The sequence below is a fragment of the Mobula birostris genome, chromosome 26 (genome assembly GCF_030028105.1).
Source record: "Mobula birostris isolate sMobBir1 chromosome 26, sMobBir1.hap1, whole genome shotgun sequence".
Lineage (NCBI taxonomy): Eukaryota > Metazoa > Chordata > Chondrichthyes > Myliobatiformes > Myliobatidae > Mobula > Mobula birostris.
Window position 1 is genome coordinate 8,891,511 of NC_092395.1, and position 19,155 is coordinate 8,910,665.

Sequence of the window (19,155 nt, forward strand, 5' to 3'; positions counted from 1 at the left end):
TGAATCTCAGATGACACATAAGTACTTTGACAATAAATTTACTTTGAGTTTTGAAAGTGAGTGTGGAATCAGTTCAGAATTGTGATGAACTAGGTCACGTTTCATTACAGAAAAAGAAAAGCTAAGCAGTTGTAAATGCAGTCCCCTCTCTCTGTCTCCTCGCTACTACTATCGGGCAGGAGGTGCAAGGGTCTTGGGTCCCACGCCACAAGGTTCGGGAGCAGCTGATCACCCTGCAGCCATCGGGCTCCTGGACCAGCTTCACTTGCCTCAGCGCTGAAGTGACTCAGCAGTCTGTAGACTCACCTTCAGGGAATCTGCATCTCGTCTTCTCTGTACTATTTGTTTATTTTTTTAAAAATTATTTGCACAGTTTGTCCTCTTTCGCACATTGGATGTTGATCGGTCTTTGTTGTGCGTGGTTTCCCGCGGATTCATCACCCAGGACATGCCGTGTTCCCGTTGCCCCCGTCAGGAACAAGGTACAGAAGCCTGAAGGCACACACTCAGCGATTCAGAAACAGCTCCTTCCCGTCCGCTATCAGATTTCTGGGTGGATCTCACTACTTTGCTTTTGTTTCTGATTTTGCACTACTTCATTTGGCCATTTGATGTGAAAATGCTTACTGTAATTCACATTATTTTTTGATCGTTGTGTGTTGCATGTACTGCTGCCAAATAGACGGCAAAGTACACAACATATGCCAGTGGTATTAAACCCGATTCCAATCTCTTTATTTTCCTGTAGGTCTCTACAAGGAAATGAATCCCAAGGATGTATATGGTGCACATACTTCAATAATAAGTTTAGTTTGCACCTTTGAATTAAAACAGCACAATTATTAAACCATATTCAAGACACTACATTTGGCATAAGATGCAAACTTGCATCATTAGTACAGGTCTTTGAATTATTGACACAACAGCACAATCATCAACCTCATTCTGGAAGACTGTTTTGATCTTAATGATGTGCACTAAAGCATAACCCGTGGTCTGGCATTGAAATGTCTGTGAGATGAATAGTTTAAATGCATTCAACAACTAAATAGCATTTTCAGTTTCATTTCCAAGAGTAAGGATTAGGAAAATGCTATGAACACACACCCTCTTTCTCTTTGAATGCAACCTGTTGATCAAGAACCAATTTCTCTGATCTGTTACTTTGAAAGGTCCAGAGTGGACATGAAGAGGATGTTTCCTGTAGAGGGGGAGTCTAGTATTCTGAGGCTGTGCTCTCCAGTCCAAGGATGTCCCTTTAGAACAGAGATCAGGAGGCATTTCTTTAGCCAGAGGTGGCGACTCTATGGAATTCATTGCCACAGACAGTTACTGGAGGCCAAATCACTGGGTATATTTAAAGCAGAGGTTGATAGATTCTTGATTAGTCAGGGCATCAAAGGTTACGGGGAGAAGGCAGGAGAATGGGGTTGAGAGGGATAATAAATCAGTCACAATAGGATGGTGGAACAGACTCAATGGGCCGAATGGTCTGGTTCTTCTATATGGATGAAGGCAAGGCAGTGGCTGTTGTCTGCATGGACTTTAGCAAGACATTTGACAAGGTCCCGCTTGGAAGGCTGGTCAAGGAAGTTCAGTCGCCCGGTATTCAGGATGAGTAGTATGTTGGATTAGGCATTGGCTTTGTGGAAGAAGCCAGAGAGTGATAGTAGACGGTGGTCTCTCTGACTGGAGGCCTGTAACCAATGGTGTGCCGCAGGGATAAGAACTGGGGGTGTAGTGGACAGCAAGGAAGGCTATCATGGCTTGCAGAAGGATCTGCATCAGCTGGGAAAAAAGGCAGAAAAATGCACTTTGATAGAATGAACCAAGGTAGGTCTTACACAGTGAACGGTAGGGCACTGAGGAGTGTGGTAGAACAAAGAGATCTGGGAATACAGGTTCATAATTCGTTGAAAGTGGTGTCACAGGTCGTTAGGGTTGTAAAGAAAGTTTTTGGCACACTGGCCTTCATAAATCAAAGTATTGAGTTCATGAGTTGTGATGTTAAGTTGAAATTGTACAAGACGTTGGTGAGGCCTAATTTGGAGTATCGTGTGCAGTTCCAGTCATCTACTTACAGGAGAGATGTAAATAAGACTGAAAGAGTACAGAGAAAATTTACAAGGATGTTGCCAGGTCTGGAGGACCTGAGTTATAAGGAAAATTTAAATAGGTTAGGACTGCATTCTTTAGAAGGTAGAAGATTGAGAGGAGAGTTGATAGAGGTATACAAAATTATGAGGGGTATAGATAGGGTAAATGCAAGCAGGCTTTTTCCACTAAGGTTGGGTGGGACTAGGACTGGAGGTCATGGATTAAGGGTGAAAGGTGAAAAGTTTAAGGGGAACATGAGCGGAATCTTCTTCACTCAGAGGGTCGTGAGAATGCGGAACGAGCTGCCAGCACAAGTGTTGCATGCAAGCTCAATTTCAACCTTTAAGAAAAGTTTGGATAGGTACATGGATAGTAGGGGTATGGAGGGCTATGGTCCCAGTGCAGGTCAATGGGAGTGGGCAATTTAAATACTTTCAACATGGACTTGATGAGCTGAAGGGCCTGTTTCTGTTCTGTATTTCTCTCTGACTCTATGTCTTATGGTTAACTGAGATGCTTGGTTTATCCCAGATATTGCTGAGATTGTTTATCTTCGGGTACAATGTGACGTGCTGGGAATCAGATTGAACTGAGCCTTCATTGATGCAACCTTACCCAATGCATGAGTAATATCAAGTTTGTTTCGTAAGACTGACTAATTGCTCACAACTTAAAATACGTGTGACGAAATGCATTAGTCCATTATTATATTTCACAGGTCCAATTACTAGTAGTGTGCTAAATCTGTTTTGAAACCACATGAGTCTATGATTCTGCAATTGAGTTTTATACACAGCTGAAACATACAACAGTAGTTCAAAGTAAAAAGTTATGATCAAAGTACATGTATGTCACTATAGACAACCCTAAGCTTCATTTTCTTGTTGGAATACTCAATAAATCCAGAAACAGAATTAATGAACAACCACACCATCTTGGGAATTTAACCAGAGTGCGAAAGACAACAAACAGAAAATATTAAAAAAATAAAATAGTCCCATCATTTTTGTAAACACCAGTAATAACATGGGAGGGAGAGCACAGTATAACCATATCGTGGGCAGGAATTGACACATTTTGGTCTACCATCTACGTACATCCAGACTCCGTTCATCTAGGCCAGGTATCAGATGTAGATTTCAAACAGCAGCCAATGCGATGACTTCAACTTCACACGTCACCCAAGATGAGAATAGAATTTCCAAATTATCTTGCTGGCTTAGAAATCACGAAAGAGTGGGACATTATCTTGCCAGTTCATATGACGACTGAACTCTACACCAAGTTGTTCTCAATGCATTTTACCCCAGCACGAGTGTGGACTTGCTCTCCACCACACCTGCCACAATGTTTGGGAAGATAAATGTATTCCGTGTTCTCCTAGACTCTTCTGCTGCTAAGAGAATCAAAGCCCAAGGTATTGTAGTAACACCTCCTACGTTATCCAATATCCCCTAAGAGAACCAGACTTATTATTACTGACATATGTTTTGAAATCTGTGGCAACAGTACAGTGCATCTTCATGTTCTGAGTCATATGATGGAAGCAATCATGACCTCATGACCATGATTGCTCTTGGTAAATTTTTCCTACAGGAGTGACTTGCCATTGCCTTCTTCTGGGCAGTGTCTTTCCAAGGCGGGTGACCCCAGCCATTATCAATACTCTTCAGAGAGTGTCTGCCTGGCGTCAGTGGTCACACAACCAGGACTTGTGATATGCACCAGCTGCTCATACGACCATCCATCACCTGCTCCCACCCAGGGCTTCACGTGACCCTGATCAGGGGGGGGCTAAGTGGATGCTACACCTTGCTCGAGGGTGACTTGCAGGCTAGTGGAGGGAAGGAGTGCCTTAGGCCTCCTTTAGTAGAGACACATCTCCACCCTGTCACCCAAAGTACAGTGCGATACATTAAAAATTACCATTAAAATAATAAGAGGAATAGTGAAGTAGCATTCATGATTCATTGACCAATCAGAAAATCTGATGGTGGAGCAGAAGACGCTGGTTCTAAAATGTCCAGTGTGCATCTTCAGACTCCTGTACCTCCTCTCTGACGGTAGCAACAAGAAGAGAGAATGCCCTAGATGCCAAAGGTCCTTGATGACCGATGCTGCCTTCTTGAGGAATCATCTTTTGAAGATGTCCTCTGTGGTGGGAAAGTCCTGTTCCCTACAGAATATGACTAAAGTTGGATATCCTGTGTGCTATTCTCACTAAATACACTTCCTTCATATCCAATCAAAACCTTTCCATTTCAAACATCCCTTTGAAAATCAAAATCTTTACGAATGATAATCAGTAAAAGAGGGATAGTGGCTCTTAAGCTGATCAGAAGCAGGTTAGAAATTAATAACAACATTGGAGAGTGGACTAAAAATTGATAGGTCAACTCCACACAAGGCAGAATGATTTTAAAAATATATACCAAAAACTGATCTGGATTCTGTGGAAGATGCAAAGATTTATAGAATATTAATGGGAAGTGCACAGTCAATAGGTGTTTTTAAAAAAAAAAAGTGTGAAGCAATTCTAGCTTTTAAAAGACGTAAAAAAAAACAATAAACTAGTAATGATGAACTAATGCCCTACACTAAAGGAATTGCAGTTGGGATAAATGGGAAGGTTTTAAAGGCAGTACAGATTTATGAGGTTGCTACCATAGAAGAAATGCAAGTTTGTCTATAGGTATATTCACTTAAGAGTAATATCCAAGTGGATAGGATTCAACTATTTAATGTTGTGAAAGAATTAGATGGGACTAATTAGAGTTTATTCAATATCATTAAAGAAGATTAAATACACAGTTCACAGAGTTGTACAGCCCACAAACAGGCCCTTCTGCTCAATTTACCTATACTGACCAAGTTGTCTTAAGCTGATCAAAAAGAAGCTAAAAATTAATAACACTAGAGAAAGGACTAAACACTGATAGGTCAACTCCACACAAGGCAAAATGTTCTTAAAATATACCAAGGACATTGCTTGGCCCTTAACTTTTCCCATCCACGTACTTGTCCAGAGGAAGGGATTAGAATGTGGGAGGCAACGGGGTAAACGTGCAAACTCTACAGCGAGTGCCCCAGGTTGGGTTCCAACGCTGGTCTCTGGAGCTGTGAGGCTGCTGCTTACAGAAGCAGTGAAGAACGCACAGGCTCTGATGTTACAAAAATTACTCTCAATGTTGGCAGTTAAGGCAGAAACACTCTCAATGGATGGAAGTGTTAGAAAAAGGAATAACGGAGGTATTCATAGAGAACTGAAGTCATTGTGATCAGACAGTGCCAAATGTTTCTCTACCAACATCTCTATGTACTTAAAGATTTAGGTAATACTGGTTTATGTTAGAGGCACAAGATATCTGGTGGCGGGGGGGGGGGAGAGAGAGGTGGTGTGGGGGGGAGAGAGGTGGGGGGGAGAGAGGTGGCGGGGGAGAGAGGTGGCGGGGGAGAGGTGGCGGGGGAGAGAGAGACACAAAATGCTGGAGGAACTCAGCTCAGGCAGTTTGTAGGAAAAGAATTCAGAGTCGCCACTTCCGGCTGAGACCCTTCATCAAGACTGGAAAGGAAGGGAACAGAAGACAGTTTAAGGTTGGGGGAGTGGAGGAGTATCAGCTGGTGGGGTGGGGGGGGGAGATGAAGTAAGAAGCTGGGAGATAACAAGTAGAAGAGGAAAGGGCTCTAGAAAAAGGAAGCAGTTTAGAAACACTTCAAATGGATGAAGGTATTAAGGAGAAAGTAATAATAGGGAACTATTCATAGAAAGTGGTAAGTGTTTCTATATTAACATGTCCACGTTATTTCTAGCTTGTCCTCCTTCCCCTCCTATCTTCTCATTCTAGCATCTTTTCCTTTCCTTTCCAGTCCCAAAGAAGGGTCTTGGCCTGAAACATTAACTGTTTATTTCTCTCCATAGATGCTGCCCGATCTGCTGAGTTCCTCCAACATTTTGTGTGTGTTGTGCTCACACACTTAAAAGTTGCTTACATGTACACCTGTGCCTTATTAGGCTGGAAAAAAAAATCCATTTAATAGAAACTCTGTCCTGTTACCAAGTTTCAAAAAGTTCAAAGTAAATTTATTATCAAAGTACACATATGTCACCATGCACAAGCCTGGGATTCATTTTCACACGCAGACAAGAGTTTGCCTAATCCAGAAAGCATCAGCCAAATATGGAATTCACAAGTGACTGTTCAGTCTGAAGGTTCATTTGCTGAGTGAGACACGCATAGAGTCAGCAGATGTGACACCCAAAGATTAAAAAGATGGTAGGATATATTGAGAAAGTTGTTTAGACAGAGCCAGACAGAACATAAAAACAAGGACCATGAAGAAACGCAATTTTAGTTTTTGCTGATGTTGATGGCTTCCTCAGTTCACAGCTCTACCTTTTAAAGGGGACACAAAAGTGATTTACTACAAATGAGGAGTTTTTGGTTGTCAGAGACTGATATAGCTCAAAACAAAGCATTTGGAGCTGCTCATATTAAACAGGAGATTCTGCAGATACTGGAGATCCAGAGCAACACATGGAAAATGCTGGAAGAACTCAGCAGGTCAGGCAGCATCCATGGAGGGGAATAAACAGTTGATGTTTCAAGTCTCGGGGATTAAACAGTCAACATTTCAGGCGAACATCAGGACTGATAAGGGAAAGATGCCAAGATAAAGTGCAGGGAGTGGAAGGGTTACAGGCTAGAAGGTGATAGGTGTTGTGTATTTAATATTTCAGAAATATTTGAGTCATCTTGTAAATATGGTGCAGATTAAGCATTGTTTAAATAATTCACTACAGGTTTTTGTGTTTAAATACACGAAATGCATAAGTCATCATGCTAGCACGTGATACGTGCACGCCCCACTTAGAATAAAAAACAAACAGACTCAGGATAGAAGGACGCCCTTTCAAAACAGATGTGGAGAAATTTCTTTAGCCAAAAGGGTGGTGAATTCGTGGAATTTGTTGACACATGCCGCTGTGGAGGCCAGGTCGTTGGGTGTATTTAGGGCAGAGGTTAATAGGTTCTTGATTGGACATAGCAGCAAAGATGACAGGGAGAAGACCAGGAACTGGGATTGAGGAGGAGATACAAAAAAAAAAAAGGATCAGCCATGATTTTTATGGCAGAGCAGACTTGATGGGCCAGGTGGCCCAATTCTGCTCCTGTGTCTCATGGTCTCACACCTCTCGACTCTCGGTTCCCTTTGAATTAGTTCAATGTTTAGGAGTTACAAAACAAAGCAATGGTGAAGCCATGGGAGGGGAAGGTAGGTGGGTGGAGGAAGAGAGGATGATAGGTAGAAGAGGCAACGAGCTAAAGGAGGAATCTAATAGACAGCAGACCATGGAGAAAGAGAAGGAGGAGACGGGTAAATAAGGAGAAGAGAAGAGGTGAGATGGGAGCTGGATTGGGGAATGGAAGATGAGAATTTAACAGGTCTGTTGGGGGTGTTTGAGATGATAAGTATTCCCTGTGGCAAAAAGGTCACTCATCACTGGACATGACAACTTAACTCATTTGAAATGTTTAAAATAGCCTCTTGCTTAAAATAGTAAATGTGATCTGAAATACACTGAACCTGTAGTGAAGGCTTTCCTGAATAACAACACTCAAAGGAGAACTGGAGGACTGAGGGAAAGGGAGCAAGACACCGACCTATTGACAGCGCTGGGATGTGTGGCAGCACTTTACGGGTTGCCTCAGCACATCCTTGTCTGTTAACACAAACAACGCGTTTCGCTGTGCAAGTGATAAACACATTAATGAATCTGAATCCATCAAAGTCCCAAAACAAGCGCAATAGCCAAAGTATCCTCCACGTTTGGAGTCTGTGAAATTTAAGCAGCCACAAGTTTATTAGTTTTAGAATACTTTTCAGAGGGTCATCACCTTGGCATGGTGGAGAGGCTGGCGAGTTCCTGAGATCCAGGAACGACACCACTTGAAGCTGAGCTTCTGGCCAGGTCAGCGAGGACAGATTGGAGGTTTCAGACAAAAGACCCTGATTTTGATCCAACCAAGAGCTCAATGATGGAGCTGGCAGATGATGACGGACACATCACAATGGCAGTGAAGGGTTCCCGGTCACCTTGCAGTCCACGTCACTGGACCCTGACCCGATCTGTCAAGGACCATGCGGTGGCTGCTCGTGCATCAGGCTCCTTGCACTAAACGAAGTCACACACAGGCATTCTCCCTTAAGGGGATAACCCCTCAGGACACCATATCGACGAGCGACTGCACTACCTCCAGTTTAAAATAAATACTTAAATGAAAATGACAGCCGATTATCGAGGGCTTCGTTGAGTGCTTTACCAGCGGGCTGCTCGAGGTTTGTTGGGGAAATGCACATGTAGATGATGCACTTTGTCACAGAGCTAGTTCATGCAAGGCAGTTTCAACTAGAGCACCTAATGACATTGTAATTCGTTAATATTTCAATTTGTCAGCACTGTCTGCTCAAAATTTATTGAGATACAGTGTGGAATGGGCCCTTCTGGTCCTTTGAGCTACGACACCCAGCAATCCCCCAATTTAACCCTGGCCTAATCACGGGACAGTTTAAATGACCAATTAACCTACCGTCCAGTACATCGTTGGACTGTGGGAGCACCCAGAGTAAACCCACACAGTCACAGGTGAACGAACAAACCTCTTACAGGCAGTGGCAGGAATTGAACTCAGGTCACTGGTACCGTAAAGTGTTATGCCACGGTGAACTGTAACTATTAGTGTTCAGAGAAAGTTTTAAAATCAGGTTACTATAATTACAACAGCAATAATGATACACTGTGGTTTACCTACACAAAACAGCTGTACCAGATCATGCTAGATGATTATTACAGATAAGAGGAAAATGAAAATTATTTTTTCCCAACAAGAAAAAAAATCAGGTTCAGCAACATGCAAGTGGTGCAAAATACCAAATATGCTCACCGCATACCATGGTGGCCCAACCTTGATAAAATATGCATTAATTGCCGTGTTTTCATAAATGAAGTTTACCTGGAAGATGTGAGTTAATGAATACAGTAAAACGAATGTTATATTAACAAAAGTAACGCACGCAACATGCTGGAGGAACTCAGCAGGTCAGGCCGCGTCCACGGAGGGAAAAAAACAGTCAACGTGTCAGGCTGAGGCCCTTCATCGGGCCTGGAAAGAAAGGAGGAAGAAGCCAGAACAAGAAGGTTTGCAGGGAGATGGGGGGGGGGGGGTGAGGGAAAGGAGCACAAGGTAATGGGTGAAGTCAGGTGAGGGGGAAGGTAGGTGGGTGGGTGATAAAGTAAAGAAACTGGGAGATAATAGGTGGAAAAGGTAAAGGGCTGAAGGTGGAGAGATCCAATAGGTGAGGAGTGAGGACCATGGGAAAAAAGGGAAGGAGGGGATGGGGGCTGGGGGAGATAGGCAGGTGAGAAGGGGTAAGAGGGGATCCAGAATTGGGACTGGAAAAAAGAGAGGGAGAAAGGGAAGAAGTTACCGGAAGTTAGAGAAATCAATGTTCTGCCCATGACTGAAAGAAACTGCAGAGAATTGTGGACATATCATGGACACCAGCCTCCCAAACATACATTGTTTATACAAACAACACACAGAGTTGCTGGTGAACGCAGCAGGCCAGGCAGCATCTTTAGGAAGAGGTACAGTCGACGTTTCGGGCCGAGACCCTTCGTCAGGATTAACTGAAAGAAGAGATAGTAAGAGATTTGAAAGTGGGAGGGGGAGGGGGAGATCCAAAATGATAGGAGATGACAGGAGGGGGAGGGATGGAGCCGAGAGCTGGACAGGTGATTGGCAAAGGGGATATGAGAGGATCATGGGACAGGAGGCCCAGGGAGAAGGGAAAGGGGGAGGGGGGGAAACCCAAAGGATGGGCAAGGGGTATAGTCAGAGGGACAGAGGGAAAAAAAGGAGAGGGGGGAGGGGGAGGGGGAGGGGGAGGGGGAGGGGGAGGGGGAGGGGGAGGGGGAGGGGGAGGGGGAGGGGGAGGGGGAGGGGGAGGGGGAGGGGGAGGGGGAATGTGTGTATATAAATAAATAACGGATGGGGTACGAGGGGGAGGTGGGGCATTAGCGGAAGTTAGAGAAGTCAATGCTCATGCCATCAGGCTGGAGGCTACCCAGTCGGAATATAAGGTGTTGTTTCTCCAACCTGAGTGTGGCTTCATCTTTACAGTAGAGGAGGCCGTGGATAGACATATCAGAATGGGAATGGGGCAGCCATACATTGTCTATAGTTCTCACTGTCTCAGTAAAGCAGCCAACATAATCAAAGACCCCAGCCACCCCAGATATTCTCTTCTCCACGCAATCAGGCAGAAGACACAAAGGTCTGAAAACATGTACCACTAGGCTCAATGACAGCTTCTTTCCCGTTGCACCAAGACTATTGAACAGCTCCCTAGTACAACAAGATGAACTGAGTCTCGATTTACCTCGTTGTGATCTTGCACCTTACTTCTCTGCATCCATCACACTTTAATCTGCCTTCTGTTATTGTTTTACTATCTGAATGTACTGTGTAATGATCCCATCTGTATGAGCAGTATAGAAGAGAAGCGTTTCACTGTGCATTGGTAGGTGACAATAGTAAACCAATTCCAATCTGCTTCTTGAAGGCTTTTATCAAGGTAGAGTACCCAACAATCAGAATCAGGTTTAATATCACTGACATACGTCATGAAATTTGTTGTTTTTCTGTAGTAGCACAGTGCAATAGATAACACTTAAAAAAACTAAATTACAATCAGAAATATATTTTAAAAAGCTAAATGTGTAGTGCAAAAAGAAAGCAGAACAAAATATTGAGGTAATGTTCATGGGTTCACTGTCCATTCGGAAATCTGACAGTGGAGGGGAACATGCTGTTCCTAAGTCGTTGAGTGCACGCCTTCAGGCTCCTGTACCTCGTCCCTGATGGTAGCAATAAGAACAAGGCATGACCTGGGTGAGGTGTGGCCTTACTGAGGCATCGCCTTTTGAAGGTGGGAATGGAGGTACAAATTCTGCTACCTGTGAAGTACTGAAGATAAAACACATTCTGTGACGTGTAGACAGTCCAAGTTGAGTTACCTTCAAAGTAAAACCATGCCTGTCTTACCTAGGGACAATACTTGTGAATCACATGGTGGGACTTTATTAGATCCACTTTACTAGGTACACCTGAACACCTGCTTGTTAATGCAAATATCTAATCAGCCAATCATGTGACAGTAACTCAATGCATAAAAGCATGCAGACATGGTCAAGAGGTTCAGTTGTTCAGACCAAATATCAGAAAGGGGACGAAATTGATCTGAGTGACTTTGATCATGGAATGATTATTGGTGCCAGACAGGGTGGTTTGAGTATCTCAGAGACTGCTGATCTCCTGGGACTTTCAAGCCCAATCTCTAAAGTTTACAGAGGATGTTGCAAAAAAAATAGACAAAACATCTAGTGAGCATCAGTTTTGTAGGTGAAAATGCCTTGTTAATGAGAGAGGTCAGAGGAGAATGGCCTGACTGGTTTAAACTGACAGGAAAGCGACAGTAACTCAAATAGCCACATGTTACAACAGTGAGGTGGAGAAAACCATCTCTGAACACACAACACATCGAAACTTGAAGTGGATGGGCTACAGCAGCAGAAGACCATGAACATGCCCTCAGTGGCCACTTTATTAGGTACAGGAGGTAGCTATAAAGTGGCCAAAGTGTATATTTAAGGGATCAATCCACTAACTTTTCCTCTTATACCAAGGATAACAATTTGTATTGCAAAATGTTTGAAAATAGACTGCTGAAGTTGTTTCAGAATTACGAAATCCACAGGATGCAACAGTTAAATTAGAGGCATCAGGCAGTACGCTGAAATAAATGTGAACTTTGAACCAGTTACCTTCAAAGGATTACAAGCATCTAATTTTAAAGCAATGACTTACTAAACTGTAAACAACTTGGAACAGAGGGCAAGTGTGGGAGAAATTCTAAAGCACGACTACAGTTGAAGATGAACAAGATACTGCAAGTTCAAAACTGGACAACTGGCTTCTGTAGACTGTGGTGGAGAGTATATTGCCTGGTTGCATCACAGTCTGGTATGGAAACAACAATGCCCCTGAATGGAAAAACCAATAAAAACTAGTGTACATGTCCAGTCCATCACCAGTAAAGCCCTCCCCACCACTGACTACATCTACATGGAGTCCTGTCGCAGGAAAGAAGCATCCCTCATCAAGAACCCCATCAATCCAGGCCATGCTCTCTTCTCACTGCTGCCAACAGGAAGGTAGTACAGGAGTCTTGGGACCTATGTCACCAGGTTCAGGAACAGTAATTACCCCTCAAATATCAGGCTCTTAAACCAGAGGGGATAACTTCACTCACCCCATCACTGAACTGATCCCACACTGATGGACTCACTTTCAAGGACTCTTCATCTCACGCTCTCTATACTTATTGCTTATTTATTGTCATTTAGTTTCTTTTCCCCCTTCTTATATTTGTACAGTTTGTCTTTTGAACATTGGTACGCCTTTGTTGTGTGTGTTTTTTTTCCCCATTAACTTGATTGTGTTCCTTTCATTTGCTGTGAATGCCGGCAAGAAAATGAATCTCATGATCGTACATGGTCATTGAACTTTGAAATAATGTAATCAAAGGCAATGGATAATCAAATCTTTGTTGTATATCACTTTTCTTAGTATATTAGAGTCCAAATTACCAGCACCAATGAAACATTGCAACAATTCTGCCAAGAAATGCATTCTATAGAAGATCTGAGGGGTGGGAAGAGGGGGCATTTAAAGAGTGTAAGAGATCACGTCTGTCTGGTCAAATTACCTCACTTACTAGTGTGTACGTGCACACACACACACACACACAGCACTGAAGGAACTCAGCAGGTCAGGCAGCATTTATGGAACTGAATAAAGAGTTGACATTTCAGGCTGAGACTCGTCTTCAGGATTGGAAAGGAAGGGGGAAGATACCAGGAAAAAAAGTTTTGGGAGGGAGGAGGGGAAGGGGGATAGCTAGAAGGTGATAGGTGAAGTCAGGTGGGTGGGAAAGTTAAAGGGCTGGAGAGGAAGGAATGTGACAGGGGCCTCCCCAATGCCTCTGATCTTTCACCTCTGATCTTGAGCCCCTGCCCTCTTGTTTTTAGCACCGCTTCCCTGGGAAAAAGATTGCGCTCACACCCCTCGTGATCTTGTCAGCATCATCAGATCACCCCCTCGATCTCCAGGGAATACAGTCCTATTCTGAGCAACATTTCCTTGTAACTCAGGCCCCTCAAGTTCAAATTTTAAAGTACAAGTACACATATGTCACCAAATACAACCCTGAGATTCGTCTTACTACGAGCATACTCAGTAAATCCAAGAAACCCACACAGCCACAGGAAATGTCCAAACTCCTTACAGACAGCAGTGGAGAATGACACCCAATCCCCAATCAGCGGCACTGTAAAGCGTTGCGCTAACCACTGCGCTGTCGCACTGCCCATCTGTTACAGGAAATGTCCATAGCATGTTATAGGGAAAATATCATCCGTTCCTCTAACAGGGAGTGCGCAAAATGGTAAGTGCAGCCTCACCGATGTCTTACAGTTCCTTCTTAACCTTATATTCAGTGCTCTGACTGACGAGGACTCGTTGCTTTCAAACTAGCCCCTTACAACTTGTATATACACAAGTCTAACCAACCAATCTTACCTTTCTGCCATGTATTCTTCTCCAAGGAACCAAGATCAGGGACTTGCTTAGGAGTGTACAGCACACCAAATGAGCGCTGACTGTGTGTTTGGGAGGCGCAGAACAGTTTTACTGTTATCAAATTGCACAGAAGCTCAAAAGTCGAATCTTATCTCAGCAATTGAAAACAGTCCAATGATCAGTAAAAGCAATCCGCCAAGAGGCTCACTCCAAGGTCAAATACTCAGTGATCATTACATCATGGATCTCACAACTTCTTACTAACGCTAGACTGTCTCTGTACTACATCACAAAGAGACCACCACAGAACAGCACAGGCCTTTCAGCCCACAATGCTGTGCCAACCCTTTAAACTACTCAAACCATCCCCTCCCACACAGCCCTCCATTTGTTTTTCATCCGCGTGCTTCTCTAAGAGTCTCTGAAATGCCCCTGATGGAACTACATCTACCACCCACCCCCACCCACCGGCAGGGCAGTCCACTTACCTACCACTCACTGTATAAACAAAAAAAATCTACCTTCAACATCCCCTCCTATCCTTTCCTCCAAATATCTTTAAAATCATGGCCCATTGTATTAGCTATTTCCACCTGGAAAATGTCTGTCTGTCCACTCAAAGTAATTTTATTATCAAAGTACATATATGTCACCATGTACTACTGAGATTTGTTTTATTGCAGGCATACACAGTAAATACAAACACAACAGAATCAATGAAAGATGGCACCCAACAGGGCAGACAACAACCAATTGGAAAAAACTTCAAAAAAATATTAATAATGAATAAATATCAAAAATATGAGCTGTAGAGTCCTTAAAAGTGAGTCCGTAAGTTGTGGGAACAGCTCAGTGATGTGGTGAGTTAAGTTATCCCCTCCGGTTCAAGAGCCTGATGGCTGAGAGGTAATAACTGTTCCCAAACCTCGTGGTGTGAGACCTGAGGCTTTTGTACCTGGTAGAAGTGAGAAGAGAGTATGGCCTGTGTGTTGGGGGTCCCTGATGATGGATGCTCCTTTCTTGTGACATCATTCCATCTAGATGTGCTCAAAGGTGGGGAGGGCTTTAACTGGTCACATCCATTACTTTCTGAGGGATTTTCCAGTCAAGGGCATTGATGCAACCGGCCTCCACCACACATCTATAGAAGTTCGTCGAAGTTTCAGATGTCATGCTGTCTACGTCATTGTACTTACGTGCTGGGATCAGGACAGATCCCGTGAAATGATAACACCGAGGAATTTAAAGTTGCTGACTCTCTCCACCTCTGATCCCCCAATGAGGTCTGGCTCATAGACCTCCAATTTCCTCCTCCTTAAGTCAATAATTAACTTCTTGGTCTTTCTGACATTGAGAGGTGGTTGTCCAATGCCTCGTATCATCTTGTACCCCTCTATCAAGTCACCTTGCATCCGCCTTCACTCCAAAGAGAAAAACACTAGCTCACTCAACCCATCCTCATAAGGCATGCTCTACACCCTTCCTGCAAACCTTCTCAACACCCTCTCTAAACTTTCCACGTCCTTCCTGTAATGAGGACCCAATTTATCAATAGAAACTGAACCGTAATGAATAAGACATCAGAATTGTGGCATAGATCGAGTGGGAAGCCAGAGTCTTTACCCCCAGGGCAGAAATGGCCAATATGGAAGGGGCATAACTTTAAGGCGTTTGGAAGAACGAATCAGGGAACATCAGAGGCAAGTTTTGTTTTTACATAGGCAGAGAGTGATAGGTGCCTGGAACACGATGCCAGGATGGCAGTACAGGCACATCACTGGCAGATACACTAGGGGCATTTAAAAGAACTTAAAAACTTAAATAGCCACATGGATGAAAGAAAAGTTGAGGGGTATGTGGGGAAGAAGGGTTAGATTGTCTTATGGACAGTTTAACCTCCGAGGTCAAAGGAGCACAATTGGGCCCTGTAGCTCATCAAATCTGCTCTGCTATTTGATACTGGCTGATTTATTTTCCCTCCCAACCCCATCCTCCTGCCCTCTCCCCGTAACGTTTGACACTCCTACTAATCAAGAACCTATCAACCTCCACTTTAAATAACCAAATTCCACACATTCACCACCTTCTGGCTAAAGAAATTCCTCCTCATCTCTGTTCAGAAGGGACATCGTCGTACAGTATTCTGGGCCAGCACAATATCATGAGTAAAAGGATCCTCCTTTAGTAAAGACACTGAAATTAAGGACAGAAAATACTTTTTTCATTTGAATATACAGCCAATGGAACAGTAAATATAATTACAGTTTTTTTTAAAGTTTTAATTATGTACTTTCTCATATTCAACATTTAAACTGACTGTTGATATCAGACAGTTACAAATATGAAGGGATACGTGGCAGCATGAATCAATTCTGTGCTGTGGGACAGAGATAAGCATGTGATATTTTAGACTTTACATTTCCAAATGCTAATAAAAGGTGTTCAGGAACAGTTATTATCTTGCAACCAACAGGCCCTTGAACCAGATAACTTCACTCACCCTATCACTGAACTGTTCCCACAATCTATGGACTGATTTTCAAGGAATCTTTAATATTGATTTCTTTATTATTTTATTTTCTGTATTTGCACAGTTTTTTGTCTTTCACACATTGGTTGTTTGTCCTGTTGAGTGCGGTCTTCCATTGATTTTATTGCGTCTCATGGACTTACTGTGCATGCCTGCAAGAAAATTAATCCCAGGGTTGTACATAATGTGTACTTTGATAATAAATTTGCGTTGAACTTTGTTAAAATGAGGGAAGTGTTGAGCAGGACAAGGAAACAATCCATCATCTCTCTCCTAGAACTAGCACATTGATGCTCTCATGAAGAAGGCATGCCAGCGGCCAACCAAGTTAGGAGTTGGAGAAGGTAGACGCAGAGAATTTTGTTGAGATCCATACATCTATAGAAACCATGAAGGTGGTGTGCTGGAGTTTTCCCAGCGAGGAAGACCACTGGCATTCCTTCATGATTTATATCGATTTACAGTGCAGAGCATTCTGACTGGTTACATCACTCCCCAGCATGGAGACTCCAGTGCTCAGAATTGTCAGAGGGTCATAGACTAAGCCAGTCCCACCACAGGCACAACCCTTTCCACCATCAAGGGCATCTTCAAGAAGGCCGCACCCATCACCAAGAACGCCTCACCTTCCAGCACATGCCCTCTTCTTGCTACCACCATGGAGAACGATGTACAACAGCCAAAGAATCACATTCAAATATTCAGGAACAACTTCCCTTTCGCCATTGGATTCCTTAATACCCCGTGAACACCACCTCATTATTCCTGAGGAGGTGCAGCAGAAGTCCCTTCCTCAGCCCCTGCAGGGAGCGGCAAGGCTGCTGCCAGGGGGTGGGGGGAGGGGTGGAAAAAGAAGCGGAGCCTCGGCTACCCTCCTCACCAGCATTCCCAGCCACTTTGTCAGGCACCTCTGCTCCAGCCGCCACAAACGGAACTTCCCAGTGGCCAAACATTTTAATACCAATTCCCATTCCGACAAATCAGCTTGTGGCTTCCTCTTGTGCCAAGATGAGGCCTCCTTTTAGGGTGGAGGAGCAATACCCATTTTTCCTTCCGGTAAAAATATTTCTCTCCCCCTTCCCCTCAATTACCCACTCTGGACTTTTACCTCTTCTCACCTGCCTATCACCTCCCCGGGTCGTCTCCTCCTTCCAGTCTCCTCTCCTATCTGATTCCTTCCTCTCCAGTCCTTTACCTTTCCCTTCCTGACCTGGCTTCACCTATCACCTAGTTACCCTCATTCCCCTCCCCTCACCCTTTTATTCTGGTGTCTTCCCCCTTCCTTTCCAGTCCTAAAGAAGGGTTTCAGTTCAAAATGTCAACTGTTTATTCACTTCCATAGATGCTGCCTGACCTGCGTTATTCCTTTTTGCACTGCACGATCTAGTTTTATGATTTATGGTAATTTTATGCCTTTGCAGTGCTATCGCAAAACTACATATTTCGTACAAGTCCGTGATGACAAATCTGATTCTGGCATGTTATGAGATAATGATGGAACAACCTGAAGCACAGATTTCCCAGCTCATTCAACTTAAGTTAAGAAAATGGATGCTAGAAAACTAAAAAAAACAAAAATTTCCTCTCAAAATTTTAAGTGTTTGACATCAAGGCCACTAATCTGCAGTGCAGATCGCCTGGTAGGAAGATAATGACATTATTTCACAAATGATGCTTATTGCTAACCAACTGGTTCATCGCTGAAAACAATTAACTGCCCTTATCCAGACTGAATCAGAATCAGGTTTATTATCACCGGCATGTGACTGGGCTAAACATAATTATGATTCCACACCAACACAGGTCCCATCTGACCTCGGCTGACTAAAAGCCACTGGGTCGCATCAAACCACTACACAGACAATCATCTTCCATTCACAAGGAAACACACCACCATCTTCTCTGAGAACAGGCAAAAGCATAGCATACCCACATCCCATGATCTGGTTACTTATAAAAGAGAGGAATCATATTTACTGATGGCTTTTCCTATAATAATCAGTTGTAAATATTCCTCAAATCGAAAAAAAAATTGAAAGGGGTGAATGCTTTCACTATTCAGCTAAAGGATATCAACCTGAAACATTAACCATTTCTCCTATACGTGCTTCCTGACCTAAATAGATCGATTTGGTTTATTTGTCAGATGCACATCAACATATATGTGACATGTAGGATGTGTCAATGGCTGACACAGTTTGAGGACGTCCCAAATGCTGCCATGTTTCTGGCGACAACATAGCATGCCCACAGCTAGCCCTTCTTTGGACTTTGGGAGGAAACCAGAGCACTCGGTGGAAACACATGCGGTCACAGGCAAAACATATAAAATCCAACCTCCTTACAGACAGTGGCAGGAATTGAACCCTGATCTTCCAATTCCTGGGGGTGCAAGGCATTATGTTAATTGCTATGCTACTGTTCCCCCCCCCCACCACTCTTTTAATTGCATTGTTTTCTCTTTCTGAAGTCTTGCTGTTTTCTTAGTAAAACATCTCAGTTAAAATAAAATGATTTTTAATAAAACTGGTTCAGACCGCATCTAGAGTATTCTGAGCAGTTTTGGGCCCTGATCAAAAAGACGTGCTGGCTTTGGAGAGGGTCCAGAGGTGGTTCACAAGAATGATTTCAGGAAGGGAAATTAATTCACAAGGAGCATTTGATAGCTCCAAGCTTGCACTTGCTGGAGTTCAGAGGAATAAGGCGCAGAGATCTCATTGAAACCTATTGAATATTGAAAGGCCTGGACAGAGTGGATGTGAAGAGGTTGTTTCCTATAGTGGGGGAGTCTAGGACCAGAAGGAACCACCTCAGAATAGAGGGGTG

The 19,155-nt window shown here is 43.4% G+C and overlaps 1 protein-coding gene across 2 annotated transcripts in view; it reads right to left on the minus strand.

The window, feature by feature from the left end:
- Window positions 1-19,155, minus strand: part of LOC140188034 (GRAM domain-containing protein 2A-like) — a 118,947-nt gene that overhangs the window by 70,897 nt on the left and 28,895 nt on the right. The window contains exon 1 of one of the 2 annotated variants that reach the window (XM_072243936.1): window positions 13,800-13,884. The exons of the other annotated variant lie outside the window; for it this stretch is intronic. Within the exon in view, the coding sequence (XP_072100037.1) occupies window positions 13,800-13,810 (11 nt within the window). The 5' untranslated portion in view covers window positions 13,811-13,884. Of the gene's footprint in view, window positions 1-13,799; window positions 13,885-19,155 lie in introns of those variants that run through there. 2 annotated transcript variants of the gene reach the window in all.